At 43.0% G+C, this 22,636-nt stretch overlaps 1 protein-coding gene across 5 annotated transcripts in view; it reads left to right on the forward strand.

Annotated features, from left to right (window-relative positions):
- LOC124328710 (nephrin-like) overlaps nucleotides 1–22,636 on the forward strand; it is a 60,706-nt gene that overhangs the window by 35,572 nt on the left and 2,498 nt on the right. For 4 of the 5 annotated variants that reach the window (XM_046787525.1, XM_046787526.1, XM_046787524.1 and 1 more), the window contains exons 3-12: nucleotides 3,835–3,970; nucleotides 11,497–11,708; nucleotides 14,768–14,881; nucleotides 16,666–16,869; nucleotides 17,623–17,777; nucleotides 17,991–18,138; nucleotides 21,356–21,486; nucleotides 21,565–21,724; nucleotides 21,803–22,105; nucleotides 22,282–22,608. In XM_046787525.1, coding sequence (XP_046643481.1) covers nucleotides 3,835–3,970; nucleotides 11,497–11,708; nucleotides 14,768–14,881; nucleotides 16,666–16,869; nucleotides 17,623–17,777; nucleotides 17,991–18,138; nucleotides 21,356–21,486; nucleotides 21,565–21,724; nucleotides 21,803–22,105; nucleotides 22,282–22,608 — 1,890 coding nt within the window. The remainder of the gene's footprint in view (nucleotides 1–3,834; nucleotides 3,971–11,496; nucleotides 11,709–14,767; nucleotides 14,882–16,665; nucleotides 16,870–17,622; nucleotides 17,778–17,990; nucleotides 18,139–21,355; nucleotides 21,487–21,564; nucleotides 21,725–21,802; nucleotides 22,106–22,281; nucleotides 22,609–22,636) is intronic. The other variant, XM_046787527.1, reaches the window with a different exon arrangement.

Here is a 22,636-nt window from a genome sequence, read left to right on the forward strand (position 1 = left end):
GGATTTGTCTTCTTTTCTCGGTGCAATTTAATTTCAAGAGAGTAGCCAAATTTATTTAACACTCAGAAGAAAAGCGAATAGGCTACGGTACAAACTCTGAATCTTCTTTGGTCACATCCTATAATTGGTGTAATTAAGATCTTTATCATTATATTACATTCGTCTGTGAAGAATGTTCTTCATTCAAACGGGCGAAGTAGTGTAACGATGACTTGATTGCTACTCTACTTTTTCTCTTACTTTTTTCCTTTTCTTTTTGCACTTGGCTTGAGTCGATGAAGATAATGACGGGCCTTTAGAACTAGGATGAAGATAATGCTCGAAAGATGTGTGTGAGTCAACCCACCAAAGCTCTAGCGTCCAGTGTGCTGTAAATTTTAATTATTCGTGCTTTATGCTAATTTCTAGAACACTAACAAATAAGTGGACCTTGCAATTTGTCTCAGTTTGTTGTAGCAGAGCTATTTCGAGGCACCAAGAAGGTGCAAGTACTAACAGGGAACGCATAGCTCAAGTCTGCAGTGGGAAAACGTGCGATAATGTCTATCTATTAACAGTATAGAGCAATGAACCGGATTAACGATTCAAAGGAGGCATAATGAGGCATTCTAGCAGCAAAGTGGCTCCTGCACAGTCGATACAATGTTAACGCCGGCCAAAGACGTGGGCGAAAACGCGTTCGTGTTTGATTAGTCGACCCCTCATCATCTTCCGTTTTAAGTTGCAAAGTAAAGCACTCTACACATCCGAAATATTTAAAACTTCCTAATCTCTCCTACTTTATTCTTAAACCAAATTCTTATTCCGAGTATGGGTATCACTTGTTCATTTGCCTTTTTTTTTTATTGTTTGTTTTTTTTTTTTTTTTTTTTTTATTTGCGCTACATTTCTGGAAAGTCTGAGTGTTATTGTCTGTTTTATTAATCCCGTCTCGCCCTGACGGAGAGATGGAAGAGTTTCGTAATTAATTTCCAACCGCGTCTCAACTAAGAGCACTCATTGAGAAGATTTGATGCGCGGTACACGGTACAGTTTTCGCTTAATTCACCGCACGAGAAAAGCTCTTAAGAGCCCAAACTTTGCTTTTAAAAAGATAATACAAGAAAAAATATAGGAGTTCGATAAGTGAGTGATCACTGAGGGAGCTACACGAGAACAAACGGTCTCTTTCGTTTAAACTAAGTCGTTGAGAGATTCTGTGACGTCTGGGATTCAAAAGTTGCCTTGAAACAATTACATTGAATGCACCATCAACACAGATAGCTTATAACATGCGACACTATTCTCTACGCTTGCATAATCTGTTCTCCCACACCTTTTAAAGTTCGATTTATCCCGTAATGTCCTTGTATTGTAAATGGGATTGAAAGGGTTTGCTGTCGCGGCTCATGACAGGACGTCACAATTGAGTTGATAACGCTAAAATAGCTACACAAGCCAATCTATTTTCCTTGGACCATATCGGTATTTTCCTCTCTGCGCTGCCTGTATGGAATTCTATTGGGCTGAACAGGTTGCCACTTAAAAGTAGTGCTATTGTTGCTACGGGAGGTAAGACGGGCTTTCAACAAAATTTGCCAAATTGAAATGGGATTAAAAATACTGCTGTTGAGAGAATTGAGTAATCCTCTGTCGCAATTGTTTTGTTTTGTTGTTTTTTTTAGTCGCCGGTTAAAAATAGAGAAAATAACTAAGGATAGTTTTGTCGTTAGTGTGTGTGAAGACATAAGGAGAATAGAAAGGGTAATGCGTGGTGCATTTCCTGGGTGAATGCGACAAACTTTTGTTTTCTTTTTCTCAAACAAGTTATTTTATTTTTGGTGACAGCAACTGTATACGGCTAACTAAATTTAGGAAAGGCGTGTTTTCCACTCTCCCTTCTGTCCAATATGTATAGCTTGGATCCGTGGGGACGGACAACTTTTCACTTTTTGGGAATCTGTCAATAATGAAACACAATTTCTACCTGGTGAAAATAATTTGAAGTTTTTCATTACGAATGTTTTCAGTCCGATTCACGATGCATTTTTCTTCAAAATCAAATATGATTTAATGTGTTTCCGTTCCTAGGCTGATCTATTAACTAACAATCAAACGCTTCATTTCGAACACCAGTCTCGCTTTTACCAACGAATAGAAGTGTCGTGTTAAAAACTGATTTGTGTTAAGATAAGTTTGATTGTTTATCGAGGGGGTATGCAAACTATGTAGGTTATTTACTAACTATAGAATGTGTATATTATAGATGAATGCAATATTGCTATGGCAAATTTTTACAGTCTGAATTCAATTAGTTCAATTTAGAACGGCCATTATCTATTCCCCGAGATCTATTTGGAGAATGCGTTGGTTTCTCTGACGCTCACGCTGTTTTGTATTGCACTAGACTGGATGTACGTAAGCTTAGTAGAAAATGAGTCTCTTCCTAATTTTAAAATTTTCTAATCAAAAGTTGCTGACAGTTATTTAATTTCGCTGCAATTAAACATCGGACAATACTTGTATTGTTCAAGCGGGGAAATTAAAAACATAGAAGTGTGTAGCAACTCTGTCAATAAGTCAAAATAAGGCAATAATGGGCAGTAAGTCAATAAAAGACGCAATCCACAATCAGCGTTCATTGTCCCAAGACGCTATCATGGAATAGAAAAGGAAGTCTTGTTCGAGAGCCACGTTTCTGATTTTCTTTCTGCATTTCCGCAGCCCGCCGAGTTGACTGACCGATCGATAAAGACAGTCGGATGACTTCCATCAGCTTATAAGCTCTAGGATCGCTTGCACTTTTTGACTTTTGGCCCAGTCTCTGCGTTGTCTATCGCTAGGCCGCAGTGCAGCGCGATGAGAGAGTTACTCTCTGCAATCTTATTTGCAGTTTTCCAACGTTTTCTGCTGTGCGTCTTTCTCTTTCTCATCGTACGGATTAATCCAAAGATGCCGAAGGTTTGCGATATTAGGTTTCTAATAGGCAACGCGTCCAGCCTAAAGAAGGATGAGACGGCTTCAACTTTTCTGAATGATGCGCTTCCAAATAATATACGTTAGTCTACACTTTTGATGTATGTTAATAAAAGCGCCGCTGCCGCCGCCGCTCCTCGAGGAATCGCAGAACAGTAGAATGCAAAGGCTCCCTTTTTCAACATGGGAAGAGTAAATTGGACCATCATTTCCAAAGAGTGAGTGTGGGATGGATGTTGGATGCTTCCATCCTTTTTTGCGAGTTGGCAATAGTGGTAAGGCAAGTACAACCAAGTCACTCTAGTTTTGAGTTTCTCGCATGCCGCTTTGACATGTTGTGCATGCAGATTCGATTAAAGAGAAAGGACGACAAGGGTGCCCTCTGACAGAGGAGCGTGAAAGCCTGGCGTCAGCCCTTTTGTGTCGTGTGGCAGCTGTCACTATCGCAGACAGAGAAATAGAAGAAGAAGAAGAAGAAGAAAATGGTGAAAAGGGAAAAATTTCTTCGTCTCGGGCGAAGGATCAGAGCCAGCAGAGAAAACATTCTTTGTAAAGAAGCGATAATTGTTGGCTTGTTTTTCTTTGGCATAATCCTCGCCACTTTCCCATCTTGAATGCCCGTTTTTTTTTTCTTCGTTTGTTTGATTTTGTTACGGGAAAAAAAGGAGTGAGCCACTCTTCCGTCCCTCATTCTCCAAACTATCCTGTTTACCCTCTCTGACTCCTAAGAGGGAGATGAGGAGGACATTGCGGATGTCGGCCGCTAATGTGACACTCATTGAACGATTGCTGGACAGGCGTGCGCCTGAGTGGAATATTGAGCGAAACACTACATTATTCAATTGACTCTACATTCTTCTTTCGTCTTTCTTTTTTCAGATGTTCCTCTGCGGAATCTGGTCGTGCTAGCCAACAGTACGGCAGAGCTGCCCTGTGACACGGCTCCTCCTGACCGGCACGACGAGGTCATCTTGGTTCTCTGGTTCCGAGAAAATGTCGGGACACCCATTTTCAGGTTGGTCCATGAATTAATCACGTTCTAGTTTGTATTCGAGTGCCACTTGAAGCACTGGACATGCTAGTGCTGTCTGTTGCTATGAGCTGGCTCGAAGATAGTGTTTCAAAGTGAACTGTTGGTTTGGCGAGTAGTGACTGACATGTCAAATTCACTTGTGATCAAGAGTGATCTACTGAGCGACTCGGATGTTTGCTGTTTGTCGATAAGTCCCGACAAATTTGACTGCTCTGCGTGTTACAGTACAAGAAGTTCCCCCGCATTTTTCTCCGTTAATTGTCACTCGACCGCACGTTACCGTCTCCTAGTAACCGTCCTACTTGCGTTCTCACCACTCGTGGCCCTTAAACATTTCAAGTGCAGCCAGTCCTGTTGCAATTACGTTTCAGATCCTGAAAGACACGAGTAGTTTTTCATTTGAATAATTAACTTTATTTTTTATTTTTTGAATTTTAAATTCGGCGGGGGTTTGAGTCACCAACTTCGCATTGTCAACCCTTATTTCCAACTGGCAATTAAGGCTTGACTTTGTTTTGACTGTTTTTTTGTTTTTTATTATTTTTATTTATTTATTTATATATTTTTTTTTTTGCGCTCGGTTCACTCTTGGAATCAAATATATAGCGACATAAAAGGCCTGTCGTTGCTCTGACGTTTTTTTTTTGTGACTAGCGTAAAACTCGAAGGCCGAGTCTGACAACAGAAATGTCTTGAAGTCAAACGTAGGAAACTACTATAGGAAACATTTGGACTGACGCATACTGACGCAGACGACGCGCACTGAAATGATTCAATGTATTAAGTAAAAAAAAAAAAAAAAAAAAAAAAAAGACAATAATTTGATCAGCGGAGAAAAATGAATGCAAAAGGGGAAAAATAAAACGAAAAAAAAAAGCAAAAAAAAAATGTAGCCATGTAGGTCATCGTGGACATTTCCTTAGACGCCCACTTGGAAATCAATTTCAGAGAAGGACGCAATTTAGTATATACATCTGCTGGCGCTATGTTATGGTTCTTGTATCGACTACATAAAAATCATGACAACATGATTCGACGTCTACCCAAAAATTGAAGAGGTCCATTACCCTCAATGTTCTCGGCCTTGGCCGGATATATAGGCTGGCGGAAGTGAGCCGGGGTTGTGGTGTATAGTCTATATTCCGCTTCTTTTGAACATGTTTCTGCACAGTTCATTGCTCCTCTTGCACATACACTCTTTTGTGTCTATATACGCATGACTGAGGGCGGTTTTGAGATTCCGTTTTCATTGTGTAAAGACTCCGAGATGGATCGTCAAACGAGAGAAAAGTACATAATGGAACGAGTACATGAGTGAAAGCTTTCGGTTGACAGTCTCGATTTCCTTTTATCATATTCTTCTTACTCCAGTCTACTTTGCCTTATTCTTATCCTAAAAAGTTCTCATTTTTATACTGTCTGCTGTGACGCCAGTAAAAGACTAAGAAAACGAGTTAGGATATTTCATTTCACGCTGCAACGTTTGGTTGTTTCATCCCCCTCTTTTTCCTTTTCTAAGACTGTTCATTTCGTCTTTTGTCTTATTCATCGGCTCGATTTCTCTTCCGTTTTCACCAAGGCCCAGAAATGTCCAACCAGTTTAACTTGCCCAGATTTGGATGGATCATTAATGTTGCTTTCGTCAGGCTCCTTTTCTTATTCTTTGTTTCCCCGTTGTCTCTCGTGGGAATTTGTTCTTGTGGTAAATGGCGAGACTTGACTCGGTCGGCCATTGAGATATTACGCACTCAATCTCACTTTTTGCCGCGGTCCTTCTTTTTTGGTTTTTGGTTTTTTTTCAAGGCGCCCTTTATAGGTCTTCTGCGTTCATCCCATTTCTTCGCCATTGTCAACGTCGACGAAAGATCAAGTCCCACGGTCGTTTAGGGTGGAAAGAAGGAGAGAAGCTGAGAATATCATTGGACGTGTAACAGGCTTTTGATTATACTCGAACCCGTGGGGCTTTGTGAGCCTGTCTGAAAGAGTGTCTGCTGCAGTTTGCACTATGAGGGAAGAAAAAGAAAAGCGCGTTCGTGATAGCACAGGAAATGTTAATAGCCTAAACGGTCGTCTACGCACTTAAATTATCGAGGGTGACAATCTCTTCTGCTATCAGGAATCTGATACTAGCTAATGACGGTGTCAGTCACAGGGACGGATAGAATTGTCCAATTGTGCTTCGCTGATGTGTCTGGAAGGTCTTTGCGCTTTTTGGGGAGAGAGAAATCCTTGCTCAACTCTTCTACGTCCTGTACGTCACCGATTACATCTTGCTGATGACGCGGGACGTTCATCTCGAGGGACTTCATCCTTTGCCAAGTTACAAATTACAATCATCTTTTTGTGAAGCTGTTTCGAAAGGCTTGTTGTTTTCTTCCGGCTTTGACATGGAACTCCTATTATTAAGAGACATCTTGACTTGAACTCTTATTCAAGCTTTGGTGCCCATCTCCTCAAAAATTCCCGGAAAATTTGAACTATGAAACGATTTAATTGAGGTCCCAGCAATCATTTCATTTTCTTTTGGTTGTATACTTGATATTTTCAATATTTCTTCAAAGCCCCTCTGAATGATTGAGACCAAAAGGAAGGATTTCCAAAACGATTCAGCATTTATTTAAAACCTTTGCATATTCTTCGTATATATTTTTTTTATTTTCTTTTTTGAAATTAAAAAGAAATGCGTAAGTGCATGCTCAAGCCCACGTTCTCCACCATAAGCATCGAGTTCAATCGAATTGAAGAAATAAAACTAGCTCAGCCTTTCTGCTTTTCGTTACCGAGTTCCGAAGAACGTCGTCGTAGATGCTAATGGTGTGCAAGGTAGAAACCTACTTCGTAGCAGACGCAGGTCTTACTAGCAATCAATAAATCAGAGGCTATAGGAAGGGGAAAAAAAATAAGGAGTCCAGCATTAGCGAGGAAAAGTGCGATTCGTTGTTGGCGTATTATCGCCGCTGTAGGAAGGCGTAGGAGTAATTCAACTCTGTTTATTGATTTGTAACCAATCGACAGTGTACAAAATACGTTCAAAGGAAAATATTTCTTTTGCATGGCCTAAAAATGACCAATCAACCTAGCGGGAATAAGTTGTTGAGAGTATATTTAATAGGTCGCTAACTGTCACAAACTGTAAAACCCACGAATAATATATTGATTTAATCTTGATTAAGCTTCTGCATTCACATTGGAATCAACACTTAGTCTGGCGTCGGTTTGGTTATGAACAAAGAAATAGTCTCTATTAATGAATCAAGTATTACGAGTCCGATTAACGAGATTAATTAATGGGCGAAATATTACGTTGCATTCGACTTTGTTTTTGCTTTTTTCTTCTAATTGTTTTCTAACACATTTGCTGCCTTTTCGTTTTTATTGTTTCTTTTCTTCCCTCGGCCTTCATCTTTTTCTCATGTCAGACATTTTTTCCGTCTTGCCCGCGTCCAAAAAGAACCCCCAAGTAGTATTTCCAGAACATAGCAATCTCCTTTTTTCCCCCTTTTTGGTTCGTTATTTACTTCCCATTTTTTTTCTCAATTCCCAAGATGCGTTTTCTTGCTGTGTTGGCTTTCCCCTTGTCAATTCTCGCTCTACTCGATTAAGAAACCCTTGATCGTTTGGTGATGACGATCGAAGGAGAGAAGAAAAAAGAAAGACGGAAAGTGAATTACGTAACCGACAGTTCATGTAGGTTCATTACTCTCGAAGGATGCTGATCGTGGTTACCCGGCCCATAATAAGAACTACATTTGTTCACCTCAATCGATAAAAGGAATTGTCGTTCAACACCCGCGCCATCTCGAAGTTCGCTGTATAGTCTAGACGGGCCTTTACGCGTGGAAAAGATTCAATTTAAACGTATTGACATGACGATGAGTTTATATTATACACATACGGGCTTTTATAATGATGTCGCGATAAGGTATGGCAGAATGTTCCGCTCCGGATGATAATAAAATTCTTGGTTGGAGACGAGATGGGAAAGTCGCAACAGCGCCTTCATATCGATTCAAATGTTACACGAATTGACGCGACTTGGCGAAATTTAAACTTGCTGGTGTCTATACACCATCAACTCCCCAGGATTCTTTTTTTTTTTTTCTTTTGACGAGGATGAAAAGTGCAGGCGGCGAGTTGAATCGTCTCGACCCCCAAGTAAAAATATCAACTTTAATCAGCGTCAAAGTTTGAGTGGTGCCGTTTCCTTAATTGGGATGTTCTAACCCTCATAGAGAAGAAGAAAGGAAACATATCTTTGAGTTGGAAGAGAAACAACTCTTAAAAGAACTCTTCAGTCTCTTCTTTTTTGTCACCCATCACGCATGTAGTGACCAGAGAGCTGCTCCACTGCACTCGTATTTAACATTGTTAGCCAAGCCAATTAATGAAGAGTAGCAGAAAAGAGTGGAGGGCTTCCAGTAATATTATACACTACTAGTTTCACTAGAGAACCTTATGCTGGTTGTTGTTGTTGTTGCAACTGCACTCGACGACAAATTGGCAAAAGTGACGCATGGGTCAAGCTTGTGCGCAATTGATTGTCTGACCTTTCTCGCTTGGATGATTTTCATCTTCTTGTCTGAAAATAGCTCGCACCCTAGCTAGCTTCCACTCATTCCGGCATATATTTGTTTAGCGCTGATTATTTTTTGCGACTAAATAGATTTGAAGGGAAGTCAGAGTCTGCAAGTTGAAAATGCATAAGACGCTTAATTCATTCAGTGTGTTGGACGCCAAACAATGAAAATTGCGACAATTGGGTCACAGCGTTACAGACTGGTCAGACAAGGAAATTTGGAAGAAAATAGGAGGAATTTTTCGTACAATGTACTGAGAGGGATGGTGCTTCTATTTCCCGTTCCCTCTTGATTTTTATGAAGTAAGTTGGCAATGGGGGATTGAATCCCCCTTGATCTTTTTTTCTTTTTTGTACCGTAGCTCTTTTTGCTCCCCTACATACTCGTGATTATTTTGAAAGTACGGTATATCCCTTTGTGCGAGGATCGATTTTTATCAAAGATTTCATGTCAAAGAGTCATCGGGTTAAGTTTGTTTCATATAGCTATTCAGCGGATACAACAAAATCCCGGATAAAGGCGATGGACTTTCGCTTCATCAATGGGAAAAAAGAGGAAACGTTTTGATTGATGTTCTCGTTGGTTTTCATCTTCTCTTTCGGACGACCGGTATAATCCTTAGATATATAGGTAACAATTCAGCGGAGTGAGCGCTCGGTGCGGCTGTTGTCTGCAACAACCTGCTCGAGTTGCCGCTTCCCTCCGTAGTGTAGATGCAGGGAAACAGTTTGATCGATCGACGAGGAAAAAAGCCCAGTCTCTGTTTCGCGCAGTTCCGCCACCCCAGTTTCTCGCACCGTTGTGAATCCCGGCTGCGTTATTTTCATTTATTTACTTCAGTATCTGTGACAACAGATTTATATGTCAAAATCGAATTTTTTTTTTTGCAAAGCGATTCTTTGAATTGCGTAGAAAAAACATATGTTTGGATTTTATCCGTTCACCTGGAGGAGCAAATCGGAATCTATGCAAGACGTGGGTGGGAAAGGATCACTACAAAAGACACTTTGATATGATTTTGTGCAGCATCAGCATCGCGGTTCGGATGTTTTGACTCTATATGGGAACTATAAATAGACTGCTGGGGTAATCCACATTGTATGTCGCTGGAGTTGCACCGAGTTGCAGCAACAAAGACGACGTCCAATCCGCAGTTTCCCATTCGATAACATTTCTTCTTCTTTCTTTTCTTTTTTTTTTTTTGACAAGACCTAGACTTGTCTGTATATCAGTTGACACATCGGGAGCGGTTCCCTCACTAGATACATCTTTTTATCTATTTTCTTTTTGGTCTCTTGATTCTATTTATACATATGTCTTCTCTGATCTCTTTGCGTCTCTTCCATGTTGCCTCTTTTCTTTATATCTCTCTCGCTTTCCGACCGTCAAGTAACGACGACGAATTTTTCTTCTTTTTCTTTTTCTTTTTTTTTGCTACGGAAAAGAGTGGCTTCTCTCTTTCAAGCTCCGTTTAGCTCTGGCAGAAATGAAAGCGACCAAAGAGACAAAAGCAGAGAGGAACTAAAGACGAGAATAAAGATTTCCCGTTCCTTCCTTTCGGGCTACGAATCCTACAATCGACAATTGCCGTCTGCTGACTCGATTGTGTCACGTCCGCAAGCAAAGCTCTATTACATTGCCATCAGTATTGACTTGAATCTTTGATCGACTTGTGCTCTAGAGATAAAAGTTTAATTTCTTTGATAATAAGAGGTAGTAGCTGTAGTCACTGAGCGTAGTTTGATGGACTAGACAATGACGTTGCTGGGAATTTCCTGTGGTCGAGGGTCTGGCTTAGCCCTTTGCGGTCATCCGGCGCCCATTTCTCTGGGCCTCTTTTCTTTTTTTTTTTTTTATATCTCTTATTTCCTTCGGAAGGGAAGATTACACAACGAAGGAGAGTCATAATAGTTACGAAAACGACCAAAACTAAAGACGACTTACAGAGCTGATTAGAAGCCGGAATCAATTCAATATATATGGGCGACGAATCATCTTAATCACGGGACGCTTATTCTAAGCAGCATATACTCGCACTGCTCGAGAAGAATCTCTTTTAAATGTTTACTTCTTCTCCTAGAGTGTGTACATAGTCTAAGTTGCCTTTCTTACGTATCAATTAGTAAGAAAAGTTGGAGACGAAATCAGTTTGAACTTCACGTACCGTACGCAGACAGCCAGACACCTTAATAGATTTCGATGGGAAGTGTACTCTGCAACCTGGTCATATTGTATTTATGAGCACTTCACGATATGCCCTGATTTATGAAACATTGGACTGCTCTTGGAAAATCCATTTATAAAGTTGTTTCGCCTGTCTAGTCTTTAGTGAACCTTCGTTAGCCGTAATTCTTCTGTGCGGGGAAATTCCCGCGAACACCCGACAATCCGCATTGCCGTGCGAAAATAGATTCGCTCGTCAATTTTTCATTTGCCCCGCCATTCTCTTGGTTCTTTTTGCCGTGCCTGTGATATGGCTCCATGATTTTGAGGCGAAAGCTCAGCTGAATTGTTAAGGCAAACGATTGTGACAGGAATGATACACACTAAGCCGTCGGTATTGAAATGGGCATGCGACTTTAACGGCATAAAGGCTTTCAAAGCCGGGCTCTGAGTGTGTCTCCTTGTCCCCCTAAAGAATAAAAGTCAATTCAACTTGAAATAAATAAAATCAAGTCAGGCATTTTTTCCTCCCCTTGCCTTTCCGAGAAGGGTTTCTACAATCTGGCGGAGAGCAATCCCTCTTTGAAGCTAGCAGGCGCAGCCAGTCCAGCTTTGTTGTTCACATCTCATGCTATATTATATACGAGATTGTCTCCTGATGGAAGTTGACATTCTTTTCGCTAACTTTATTTGTATTTTTTTTTCTTTTTTCTTCTTCTTCTTCTTCTTCCCGTATACGTGTGACATATGATGTTACGCGTACTGCAGTGCGGATGCTCGAGAAGTTGCGTTATCACAAGCTGGTGTCTGGTTCGACGAGGACATCCTGAAGAAAAGGGCCACCTTCCGGGGCCGCGTGAGCGAGCCGTCCATCCTGGCCATCGGCAACATCAGTTTAACCGACCAGTCCGTCTACCGGTGTCGAGTCGACTTTCGCGAAGCCAAATCACGCAATTCCCGCATCAATCTGACAGTCATTGGTGAGTCAATTCTCATTTCCGTTTAACTTTTGGGAGCGGGAAATACTACAGTCAAATCATCGTCGATAAAACAAAAAACCGGGAAATCCTATTGTATCCTTGGATTCCGATTTGAGCCATTATGCCCGATTCTGCGGGGAGTGCTGCTGTTGTTGTTGTCCTCCTTGATGTATGTGTGTGCACTGGAGTTGAGGGGGTTCAAGCGAGCCGCCCGCGGAATTTGGCGGCCAGTAAATCACGTCCGGGCGCCATGTATAGAGAACTGGTATAGAGAGTAGCCTCCGACATTCATTCTTTGTCTTGTCCATATATCTCTCGGCTATAACTGGAGCTGACTTGATGCTGATAAACTCGCGTCGCGTCATTAAACCAATCCGGCGGATGGGATGCCATACATTTAAATGTTGTTTTAGTCTCTCAACTTGACATTAGTGCGCGCGTATTGATGTGTGCCGTAGTCGGGCGACGGGAGAGGATATGGGCGGAAACCTTTTGAGTGGCGACTCGCCGAGTTTGGTGCTGATTGGAGTATCTCGTTAGTTTGATTTCTTTTCCTGGTTCCCAGCTCAGTCTGAACCGTCGACGGCATTATCGTAAATTGGGCACTTGTGCGTTCACCATGCCACAGACGGAAAGGATTCGTCCATCCCCCGGCTGCTGCTGCTGCGTCACCCGCGCCGTCCCTTTTTCCCTTCGCTCGGCTTCTCGTTCATCACCCAGTTGCGTCGGCAGTCGGCGGCTCTATTGCAATAGATGTCGAGATCCGGCCGGGGTCTTTGCATTAGCCACTAGGTTATAGGTTCGGGAGGAACGAACGGCTCTATGGGGAAGCGGATGTATATGTATTTGGGCGTAGGTCAGAAACTAAAAGAAAAAGAAAACAAAAAAATATAAGTCGTTTGAAACAGATGCATCGGGAGGCGACGGGTCTATATCATTCCAACTAACAACCAAATCCCATTTCGTTCCACAATCGGTTGTTGCCGACAGCGTGATCTTCTTTTCTCATGAACTGCATACATCCGGCGGAGGGTGGGGGAGGGGGGGGAGGGTGCCGGCATTTTATACATTGAGGCCAAGGGGTGGAATCCGGAACGAAATTGACGATGAATGAACGGTCACGCGAACCTATTTCTTCTCATTTGCTTTCAGAGCTCAGAGCGAAAGGGAGAATTTGTACATGTACCGATATATCGTTCGCCCTTAGTTTATCCAGCGCGCGCTCCTAGAAACGCTCCAAAGGATTATGACGTCTCGCTCCTCTCGGACTGCGGAAACGTCGAGATTCACAGCCAGCGCCGAAATCCATTCAAATCCCCCTGATGGCTGAATCAATGCCTTTCTCATTTTCTGTCTGCTTATGTAAAAGGGCTGGCTGTGCCAGCCTCTACCAACAGAGGATAGTCTATATCCTATTTAGCGCGCCTCATGCTTGTGTACAATCCGGATATTACCACTGGGCTCGGCTGGAGAGTTTTACTCCGTAACAGAAAGCAGGACAGGAAGAAAAAAAAACCGAGAAACAAAAAAGGTCATTATACGGATTGGCTTGGCTGTTTCATCGCTCAACTTCCACGGCTTCCAGACTGAACCTTTGACGTCTAGCAGATCCGTCGGTTTTCGCCAGATCGTCTGTCTAGCGTATACGACCTATATAAGCTACATATATAGTGCATAAAACCCCTTTTCTGATAATGCAGGGCTTTTAGTAACATGTGCCGGACTCGTGATGGAAATGTAAGCGCTCCACCGAGTTGGCGAGTCCGCGTCCCGGTGTATTGGGTATACTTTAGAGACCATATAGTGGGTTTAATCACGTCCATTCTCTGCAACATAATATCTCGCCCACTCTCGAGCTCACTCGTTTATTTTCGTTTGTTGCAACACTCTGTAAACATTCGTGCCGTATGGAGGGAGGGGGGGGGGGAGGGGAATGTCATCACCGCATTCAAGTGGAGGGAAAAAATTCGTTGACGTAAGAAGAAAAAAAAAACTATTAAAAAAATAAAAGAGAAAGGAAGAAGAAGAAATAAGATAGAAATCCGTCGGGAATAATAGGAACTGACGTAGGAATAGAAATGAAGTGGGATTCTGGCTTTCTGTCTGATTTAGATTTTATTGATGCGCTTCCATCAGTCCGAATGGATGGCGGGTCTGTGTCGTCGACAGAAGCACTAGCATCAATTTGATTAGCAAGCGTCACAAGCGGGGGCCTAATTCGTTAGAGGAGGCCATGGGGAAGGAAAGAAAAAAAAACTGATTGAAATTGGGTTTTCTGCTGTCTCTTCAGTTTTGTCATTGGTTCGTTTTTGTTCGGGAGGAAGAAGGAAAAAATCGCCGGGTCCCGTAACGACGCCATTGAAAGAAATGTAGTTTGTCCGTCCTTTGAGGACAAAATATATCTCGCACACACACAAAAAAAATAACATTCATTGATAAAACATGCGTCAGCAGTTTGGACATTTTAGAATGTAAATAAATGTTAATACGTTACATTGGAATCTCATTGCAGAGCTGTGTGTTCCGCGTGCCCCCCCCCCCCCCACTTACGAAGCAAAACGAAATACGATGTTTGAAAGGTTGAGGCTTTTTGGGCGTGCACACTTTTGATTGCAAAGATGGTTGCCATGTAGTGGTTGTCATGTAGTGGCTGATCTTGTAAACTTGTAAATGTTTGGCACCCACTAGTCGTGTAAGTTTTTCCGGCGTTGTATAGCGCAAAACCTCCTCAGCAAATTTTCAGCCGTGGTGATGAACTAGTCTCGTGTTCTTTTACGCTCCCCGTGGACGTTGGCGTCCAGCAGCTAACAAGTTTTCAAAGACATGAAAGCTCTTTCATGCTAGCTGAAAAGCTGATGTAGCTTTTTCTTCTTTTTTTTCCGAAGCTCTGGCTATTAAGGAAGTGGGCATTCAGCTCCAATAGCGCAAGATAATGAACATCAATACGATTCGAACTTTGTGTTGAAGGGCATTTTTACGGGAACGTGCCCAGCACCGAGTTGTATTCCATTATTGCAATTAATCATCATTTTTTTCCCCCTTTCTTTTTTCTATTTCAGAACCGCCCAAATCGTTGACTGTCACTGCAGAGTTTGGCCAGCAACGCGTCTCTACAGTGGTGGGGCCCTTCCGGATCGGCGACCGCCCCAAGTTCACTTGCACCGTCGAAGGAGGTGAGAATAAAAGAACTCGGTCGCTTTTTTCTTCTTTTTTTTATCATCATCGTGTTCCTTCCACCCATTTCCAGTATTGATGGCAATCTTGATTGCTCGCGCGTAATCATCAGAGGTATCATCAAAATCAAGCGGTATAGCATTCGTCTAATCATCTTAGATGTATCGGAGCGAGGAGAATTGAATAAAGCATTTCTGAATGGACCGGTGGATATTATGTGAGTGGTCCATCAAAGGGATCTCTCAAGAGGCGAAGGGGTTCCTTCCTACGCCCGCCTAGAGCCGAAAAGAAGGAGTGAAGTGAAGCGGGTTTTCGTCACGTCTTTCAATGAACACACAGGCCGCTGAATTTCAATCAAGAACTTTGAACTGCCGCCTAGCTCCCAGTTCCCACCTCCCGTTATTCGCCTTGATGAGGTTCTTAAGTGATGAAAAAAAGCAGTAGGGCAGACAAAATTTCCTAATTTCGAAACAAGAAAATGAAAAATAAAAAAAAATCGCTGGAGGAAAGAGAATAATAAAGAAGAAGAATTGGGAAAATGTTATCAACATGCCACCAAGTGTGTATATGGCTGTCTAGGGGAAGCGAGAGAGAGAGAAAAAAAAAAAAGAACTGCAGACTGCAACTGCCAGCGAAAGTCTGCATATATAGCCTGCTGCATCAGGACTTTGAGCTCGACCGAGTGGCAAATTTAAATCTCGAACACGTAGAACGAAGAACAACGGCTGCTGCCTCTGCTGCGATTGGAGTTTTCTTTTTCTTTGCCAAATTTATGTAATAAATACGAATGCAGAGTATATACTATACTAGCCTACACAGGCTATAAACAAGTTTCAAGTTCTTCCAGCTGTGACATGAATTCAAAAAGAACGAACATGTATTACGCTAAAAGTGGGGGAAAAAAGTAAGGGAACGCCTACTCTGGAAGACGCTCGTTATCGTACTTTTGCGCGTTGAATCTAAAAACTTTATCTGAAATTCCTGAATTAGCTTAGATGTTACATAATTGCTGAAATCATCGAACATTATTTTTCGATCTCAATGCAATTTGGGATGTCGAAATAATCGTTTTGACAGATCTGCAGGTCTATCGAGTGAGCAAGGAATGAGTCCAATATGTGTGCACTGTGTAAATTTACTGAGGCTAACGTGTTGTGTGCGTACTCTATTTTGTGATTCTCTTCACATCCGGACGTTTGGCCGGTCCGCTTGGTTAGTTTTCTTCATTCGTCTTTCATCTTCTGTAAATACTTGTTTTCCTCCATTGCTTTTTGGATGAATGCTCATATTTCATTTACTTATTTGTTGACGAAGTGAACGGAATGTACCCGTGAGAAGTTGGCATCAATTTGGTTTGGCGCCCGATCAAGGACTTTCCACTCATCCACGCCAGGGTTTTTTCATCCATCAATCAATTAGTGGATACAGTTTGGATCAAATAAGCTTAGAGAGAGATTGGCGTGCAGCGCACCGAAAAATATCGGGTCTTCTTCCGTGCTGCGGATTCGTAAATTCATCAATTCCGTGATGTCCTTCTCACCTCGACTGTTTTGATTGGCTGTTAGCATTGGGGAAAAAGGGCTGCTAACACTTCCATGAACAATCTCCTAATGAATTCATTGGAAAGGAATCGATTGAACTTTCAAGTTCCATTTATGCAACTGTATTTCTGTTGTTACGTAACCGAATTCCTACAGCTCAATTTTTGTAATAGATGTCGCACGATTTGATTCATTTCTTTTAAAATAATCGGTGGATTCTTTTTCTTTTTTCTCTCCTTCAGGCCTGCCCATTCCAGTCATTACTTGGCGCCGCAATCGCGTCACGGTGACTGGCCAGATGGAAACTAGTGAACCGGACAGAATTCGCAGCACTCTTCTTCTTCCCCCGCTTAAGCGGTCTGATTGGCCCATGACGTTGAGCTGCTCGGCGTCCAATTCGGAGCGGGGCCGGCCGCTAGAACAATCCTTTGACGTCGATATGGAACGTAAGTCTCTCTCTGAACCTCTTACACCAAAATGAATAAGGGCGACTGCACCCGGGCATTCCTGAAACAATCTCTTAGGGGGGGAAAAAAATGACGCATTCATTGCCCTTCTTTGGGTTTCTGTTAGATTATTACGTCGAAGTCCAGTCTCCGTGCGTTTGTGGTGGGCAGAGCCTTACGGTTCTGTTGGCCGGCCAGGAACGAAACGGTGGCCATTGCTAGCGATGGGTTAAGGTTGATGGGTGATGTGTGAACGCAACCGCGCCAATCGAATCACGCGGACGAGATGACCCAGTCATCGACTGGGCAAACAAGTGAAGACGGCAACACATCGAAAACTCGCCAGCGTCGCTCGCCGTCGTTCTCTTTTTGTTTTCAGACGAGACACGGACGATTCGGTTTTACTGGCAACATTCGCCGTGGTTGACTCAGTTTGCACTCGGCCGAGCGGATAATGCTCTCCCCCCCTCCTCTTGTTGTCTGTCGGCAATGTTTTCTTAGTATTCTAGGACATGCCAATGTTTTTCCTGGTGCCTTTCGGGACTTTTCTGTCGCTCCTCTTCGTAGAACGCACTATAAGATAAATACAACCCGATCATTTGTCCTACAATAGCTTTAGCCATAATTCATCTTGATTTCAAATCTCGGTCGTGACGTTGGTAGATGCGAAAGTGTATCCATGTCTTCACGTAGGAATCGATTTTTGTTGGCTAATTATTACTGACGTCATTCGTTCTTATTGAAATTGAGCAGTTCCGCCGCTGTCGGTGTCTATAGTGGTCGGAGAGCGGAATCCAGCAGTGGGGAAACCATTTTCCTTGCCATGTCACGTCTCCGGTTCCCGACCCATCCCCAAAATTACGTGGTGGAGAAACGACGTGCTATTGGATCCTTCTGCTCACAACCAGGTAACCATCAGGACGTCTGCTCCATCTTCATCGTTCGCCTCCTTTTGACAGTAAATGACACGGCAATTTGTCCCGAACGAAGACGAATCGATCGACTCTTGTCTGCGGGATTTTGTTGCTAAAATACAAAAAGAAATAGCCCGACGCATTTCGCAGCTGCAGTTTGACTTTACTGCGTTTTCTTTTTGTTATTCCTCCGTTATTACTTGGCAGACCCTATCGATCAACGGGAGCGTGGCCGTTAGCGTATTGGACCTTTCACTGGACAAGACAGAGATGAACAGCCGGATCACATGCCGTGCCGTCAACCCTTACTTGGATTCTACCGTCATGGAGGACACCTGGAACGTCAATTTAAGCTGTAAGTCAATTTGCCCTTTTTTTCTGTTGATTATTGTTTGTTTGTTTTTTTCGTTCGTCGCTATAGTCGCTAGAAGGTAATCCAATCCCTGATTCTTTTATTTTGGCTCCTGCCACCCATGCTCTTTTCCATTGAGCTTGTATTGGCAGCACTTTTATTTCTATTATATAGCGCTCGGCTACTAGCGGTTGTTGTATTGTTGTGCCGCCGGATTTACTTCATTTGTCATGGGAGGGAACAAGATGTTCCCGTGTTTCCACTCTTGTTTTGTCCTACTCAACTTGTCTGATGTAACGATGTCAGGTACCAGAACATCTCTTTTAGAATTGTTTTGTCTCCTGAAAACGATGTGTATTGTCACGGAAATGCGTGCGCCGCCGACATTGTGTAGGACAGTGTCTCGAGTAGATTTTATGTTTCTGGGGTGGGAATAAAAAAACATCTCGACGATTCGCTCAAAAGAGGCTCTCGAACGGATCTCGATGATTTTTTAAAAGAAACTTCTTGTCGGGCGCGTTTCTATTTTAGAATTTATTTTATGTTTTATTTTGAGATTTTTTTTATTATTAATTTTTCCCCTCTCCGCGTCTGTAACGGGCGAGATGAAAGAAAAAGGGGAGAGAGAGAGCTGCTTGGGCGAAGCGGCGCATTCAAATAACATCCAACACGCGTTGCAACACAATGGGGGCGGGTGACGTAGAGTGGTCGCGGCGCGTATTCTCGGCGGAACACGCACAAAAGAAGAAGGAGAGACGACGGCGAAATAACGACACGTCTGATTTTCGCATAAGACGCGTCTCCTCTCGGCTAAATAAATGCGACGGAGATTTTTATATTCTTTCTCCGCACGTGAATACATCAAATTGAATCGCTCTGGGTTTTTTTTTCTTAAAGCGACTACAGACTATGTACTACTGCCGTGTTCAGTCTAAAGTTCCGGTCGCCTGGTCCCTGTTCTTTCTTCTTTGTCGTTTCTCTCAGCTTTTTCCACCCTTTCACCCTTTTCCCTCATATATGCGCTGATCGTCCCGTTCCTTTTGAATGCACCGGAAGAGAAAGAAAAAAAAAGAAAAAGTTGAGAAGAAAGAATGAACACGGAACCCCAGGAACTTTGATTGAAATATTTTGGCTCTTGTGCTAGATGTCGAGCTTCATCGATCATTTCCAATCTCGGCTTGAAGCTATGTATCCCGAGCTATAGAGTCACCTCCCTCCCACACACACACACACACATCGTTTCTATCTATTCCGTGCATTTATCTCATAATAATATCCATTCACTAGCAGCAGACGGGCTGTAGGCAGCGAGCAAAAGTTTTCGAATTATTGCGATTCACGGGGGAAAATTTTCAATCTTGTGCGACCCTCTGACACTGGGCTCGGAACTTTATGAAGTACGTGAAAACGAAAGCAGCGGGGGTTAAAAAAAAAATAGAAAAGAAGAATGATGTCGACAACACGGCACAGCAACCAAGCAACTCACTTTCAAATCATTATATTTCCACGAATCCAGCTTCAAAAGTCTATAGAACGAGGCACGTTAATGACGAGCCTCGACGAGTATTTGTCAGGCCTCTCCTTTTTGTAATAGTGCAGCCGCCTCTTTCAGAAAGTTCAGTCATCATCATCATCATTTGATAACTTTGTCTCACTAATACCTGCAATTCATTTCAACATGAGACGTCACATTTTCCGTATTAATATTTTTCGACAATCGACAGAGAATTCAAACCGTCTCGAATTCCGTTCGCTCTCTCTTTCGCTCATTAACTTCCCGGAGTAGAGAAATTCGGTTTCACTGTTCATCTTTGGGTTCTTCATTGGAATTGATCCAGGAATCCATCCCTGTGAACTTTGGTACAAGTTTACACCGATAGATTTCCTATTCCATTATTAAATATACAGCCGCCATACATTTTATAGGTGCCCTTATTTTCTCTCTGCGGTTTCCAAGTTACAAATCTAACGATTTCTCTTCTCTGAAGGAGAAGAATACAACGGACAAAGTCAACCCCCAAAAGTCATGAATAACCGATTGAATACTGACAGCTAGTTTTCGTTTCGTCATTCGGCAACTTTTTCCTTATACATTCCACCGAAGATAAAAAAAAATCTGATTCAGTTTTTATGATCGTTATACTTCCAAACCGCAGGACCATCGATCCATATCTACCTACTTACATATGTATTACCATTGTTCCTATTGTTGGAGCATACGCCTCAGTCGCATCTCTCGTTTAATCCATCCAGTTCCTGGCTTCTTCATCTCTTTGTCAAAGTCTACTGCCGGCTCTTCGTCGAGAGTGTACGACAATGTTCTAGACCGAGCATCGAGAGATACTCAAATTTTGGCGCAAGTCGAGAAAGGAAAAACACAAATTCGTGCTCGTCTTTATGTTTTATACAGCAGTCGGGTAGATAAGGTGAACATATGTATGTATATGCAATATTACTAGGTCGTATACGTTATATAGCCATCAGCTTGTAGGGCACTACGGGCGAATTCCGGTCGTAGGAGGAAAAAGAGGAAGGAAATGTGGAGAATGGCATGGCGTCGAGGGGGGGGGGGCGGTGCAGCAAGGGCAATTTTAGGAGCTCGGGACATTCCCCCAGGATGTGAGCCTGTGTCATCTTCGTTTTCCCTTTGAAGTTCTTTTCCCTCCTTCTTCTTTTTTTCTTATTTAAATTCTCGTTATTCTTTTTTGTGTCGGGTTTATCGTTGCTACGTTGTTGCGTGCCCGACGTTTATATCTCCTGCCTGCCACGTCGTACAAAAGGCACCGAGTCGATGGAAAAGGGCGGAAGAAAAAAGTAGCGACGGGGTTCGCTTTGAAAAGCTCAACGCGGACTATGGGAATTGTTTCTGTTTCGAGCTGGGAAGAAAAGTTGATAGTCGTCGGGATGAGAGAAAGTCGGCCAACTTCATGGGCTTCGACGGAGCAGTCAGAAACTTGAGCTGGAGAGCTTGCTGCTGTATTTGTGTTATGAAGAAGAACAAAGTCAATCTACGAGCAAAGATCATTGATTTTCCTCCACGTTATTTTGTTATTATTTTCCATCGGCTACTTCCCTTTTTTGTTGTTGTTGGTTGACTTGTGTGTGTGTAGTTTTGTTGTTGTGATTTTTGGTCCTTTTTTTGGCGGCTGCATTGCAGCTGATACATAGAACGGGAGACTGATCCGCAGGATGTGTGTGTCTGTGTGTGATTCGATTACAGATCCACCCAACGTGAGCCTAGCCATGGGACGATCATTGAATGCCGAGGGAATCAAAGCCGGTGATGACGTCTACTTCGACTGTCACGTAGATGCCCGCCCGCCTGCCAACCGCATCGAATGGAGGAGAGATGTACATTCAAAAGACTTTTTCTCTCTCTCCCCTTATACCTCGTTTCCTCATTTCTCTCGTTTTTCTTTTGACTCGCAGAGCATCAAACTAGTCCACAACACATCGGCCAATGTCATCATTACCAATCAAAGTCTCGTCTTGCAGAATGTCGGCCGCTCCATGGCTGGAAACATTTCGTGTCACGCATCCAACGTCGAGGGCCAGGCGGAGAGTCAGAGCATTTTCCTCGACGTCAAGTGTAAGTTTTCACGTATTCGACTTTAAAAGAAAAATACATATGAGATGTTAACGACGACGACGTTTAATTAACGAGCAGATGCGCCCGTGTGCAAGCCGGGATTGACGCGCTACTTCGGCGTGTCTCGGGCCGAGAACGTTGAAATCGTCTGTCAAGTGGAAGCCAATCCGAGCACGGAACTCGGCTACAAATGGTTCTTCAACAATTCGGCAGAAACCATCGAAGTCCCCCGCAGTCGCTACAACAACAGCAGCCCATCAGGGGCCAGTGTACTCACCTACAAACCGCTGGCTTCGCTCGACTACGGCACGCTCCTCTGCTTCGCCACGAACGCGGCCGGCAGTCAAAACGAGCCGTGCGTCTTCCACATTCTGACCGCAGGTGAGTGACAGCAAGAAACAAGGTCATACATATATGTATAAAAGCAGTGTAATACGGTACAGTGTAATCTACAAGGTAATATCCAAACTTGTGCGTATTGATCATCACTTACCCAAATGTACACACACAACGGGTAATGAATTTTCGCCTGGTTGAATTTCCTTGTTGCTCATCAGGTCCACCCGAGCCGGTCTTCAACTGCACCGTTTCCAACCACTCCAGCGATGCGTTCCTGATCGCCTGCCAGCCGGGTTTTCACGGTGGACTGCCGCAGAATTTCTCGCTCCACTTCTTCGAGGAGAGTAACTCGTCAGGTCGACTCGTCATCCACCAGATTTTCGCCGAACCCATCTTCCTCCTGTCAAGTCTCAAGACGAACATGCGCTACAAGGCTTCCATTGCTTCCATCAACGCCAAAGGCAAGAGCGACGATGTCATTGTCGAAATATCTACCCAGAAAGAGCCGGAGAGACAGCTGGAGGTCAAACCAGGCAAGTCGACAGGTTCGATTACTTTTTCTTACTTTTTTCT

Source organism: Daphnia pulicaria, chromosome 3 (assembly GCF_021234035.1).
Source record: "Daphnia pulicaria isolate SC F1-1A chromosome 3, SC_F0-13Bv2, whole genome shotgun sequence".
In the NCBI taxonomy this organism is placed as follows: Eukaryota; Metazoa; Arthropoda; class Branchiopoda; order Diplostraca; family Daphniidae; genus Daphnia; species Daphnia pulicaria.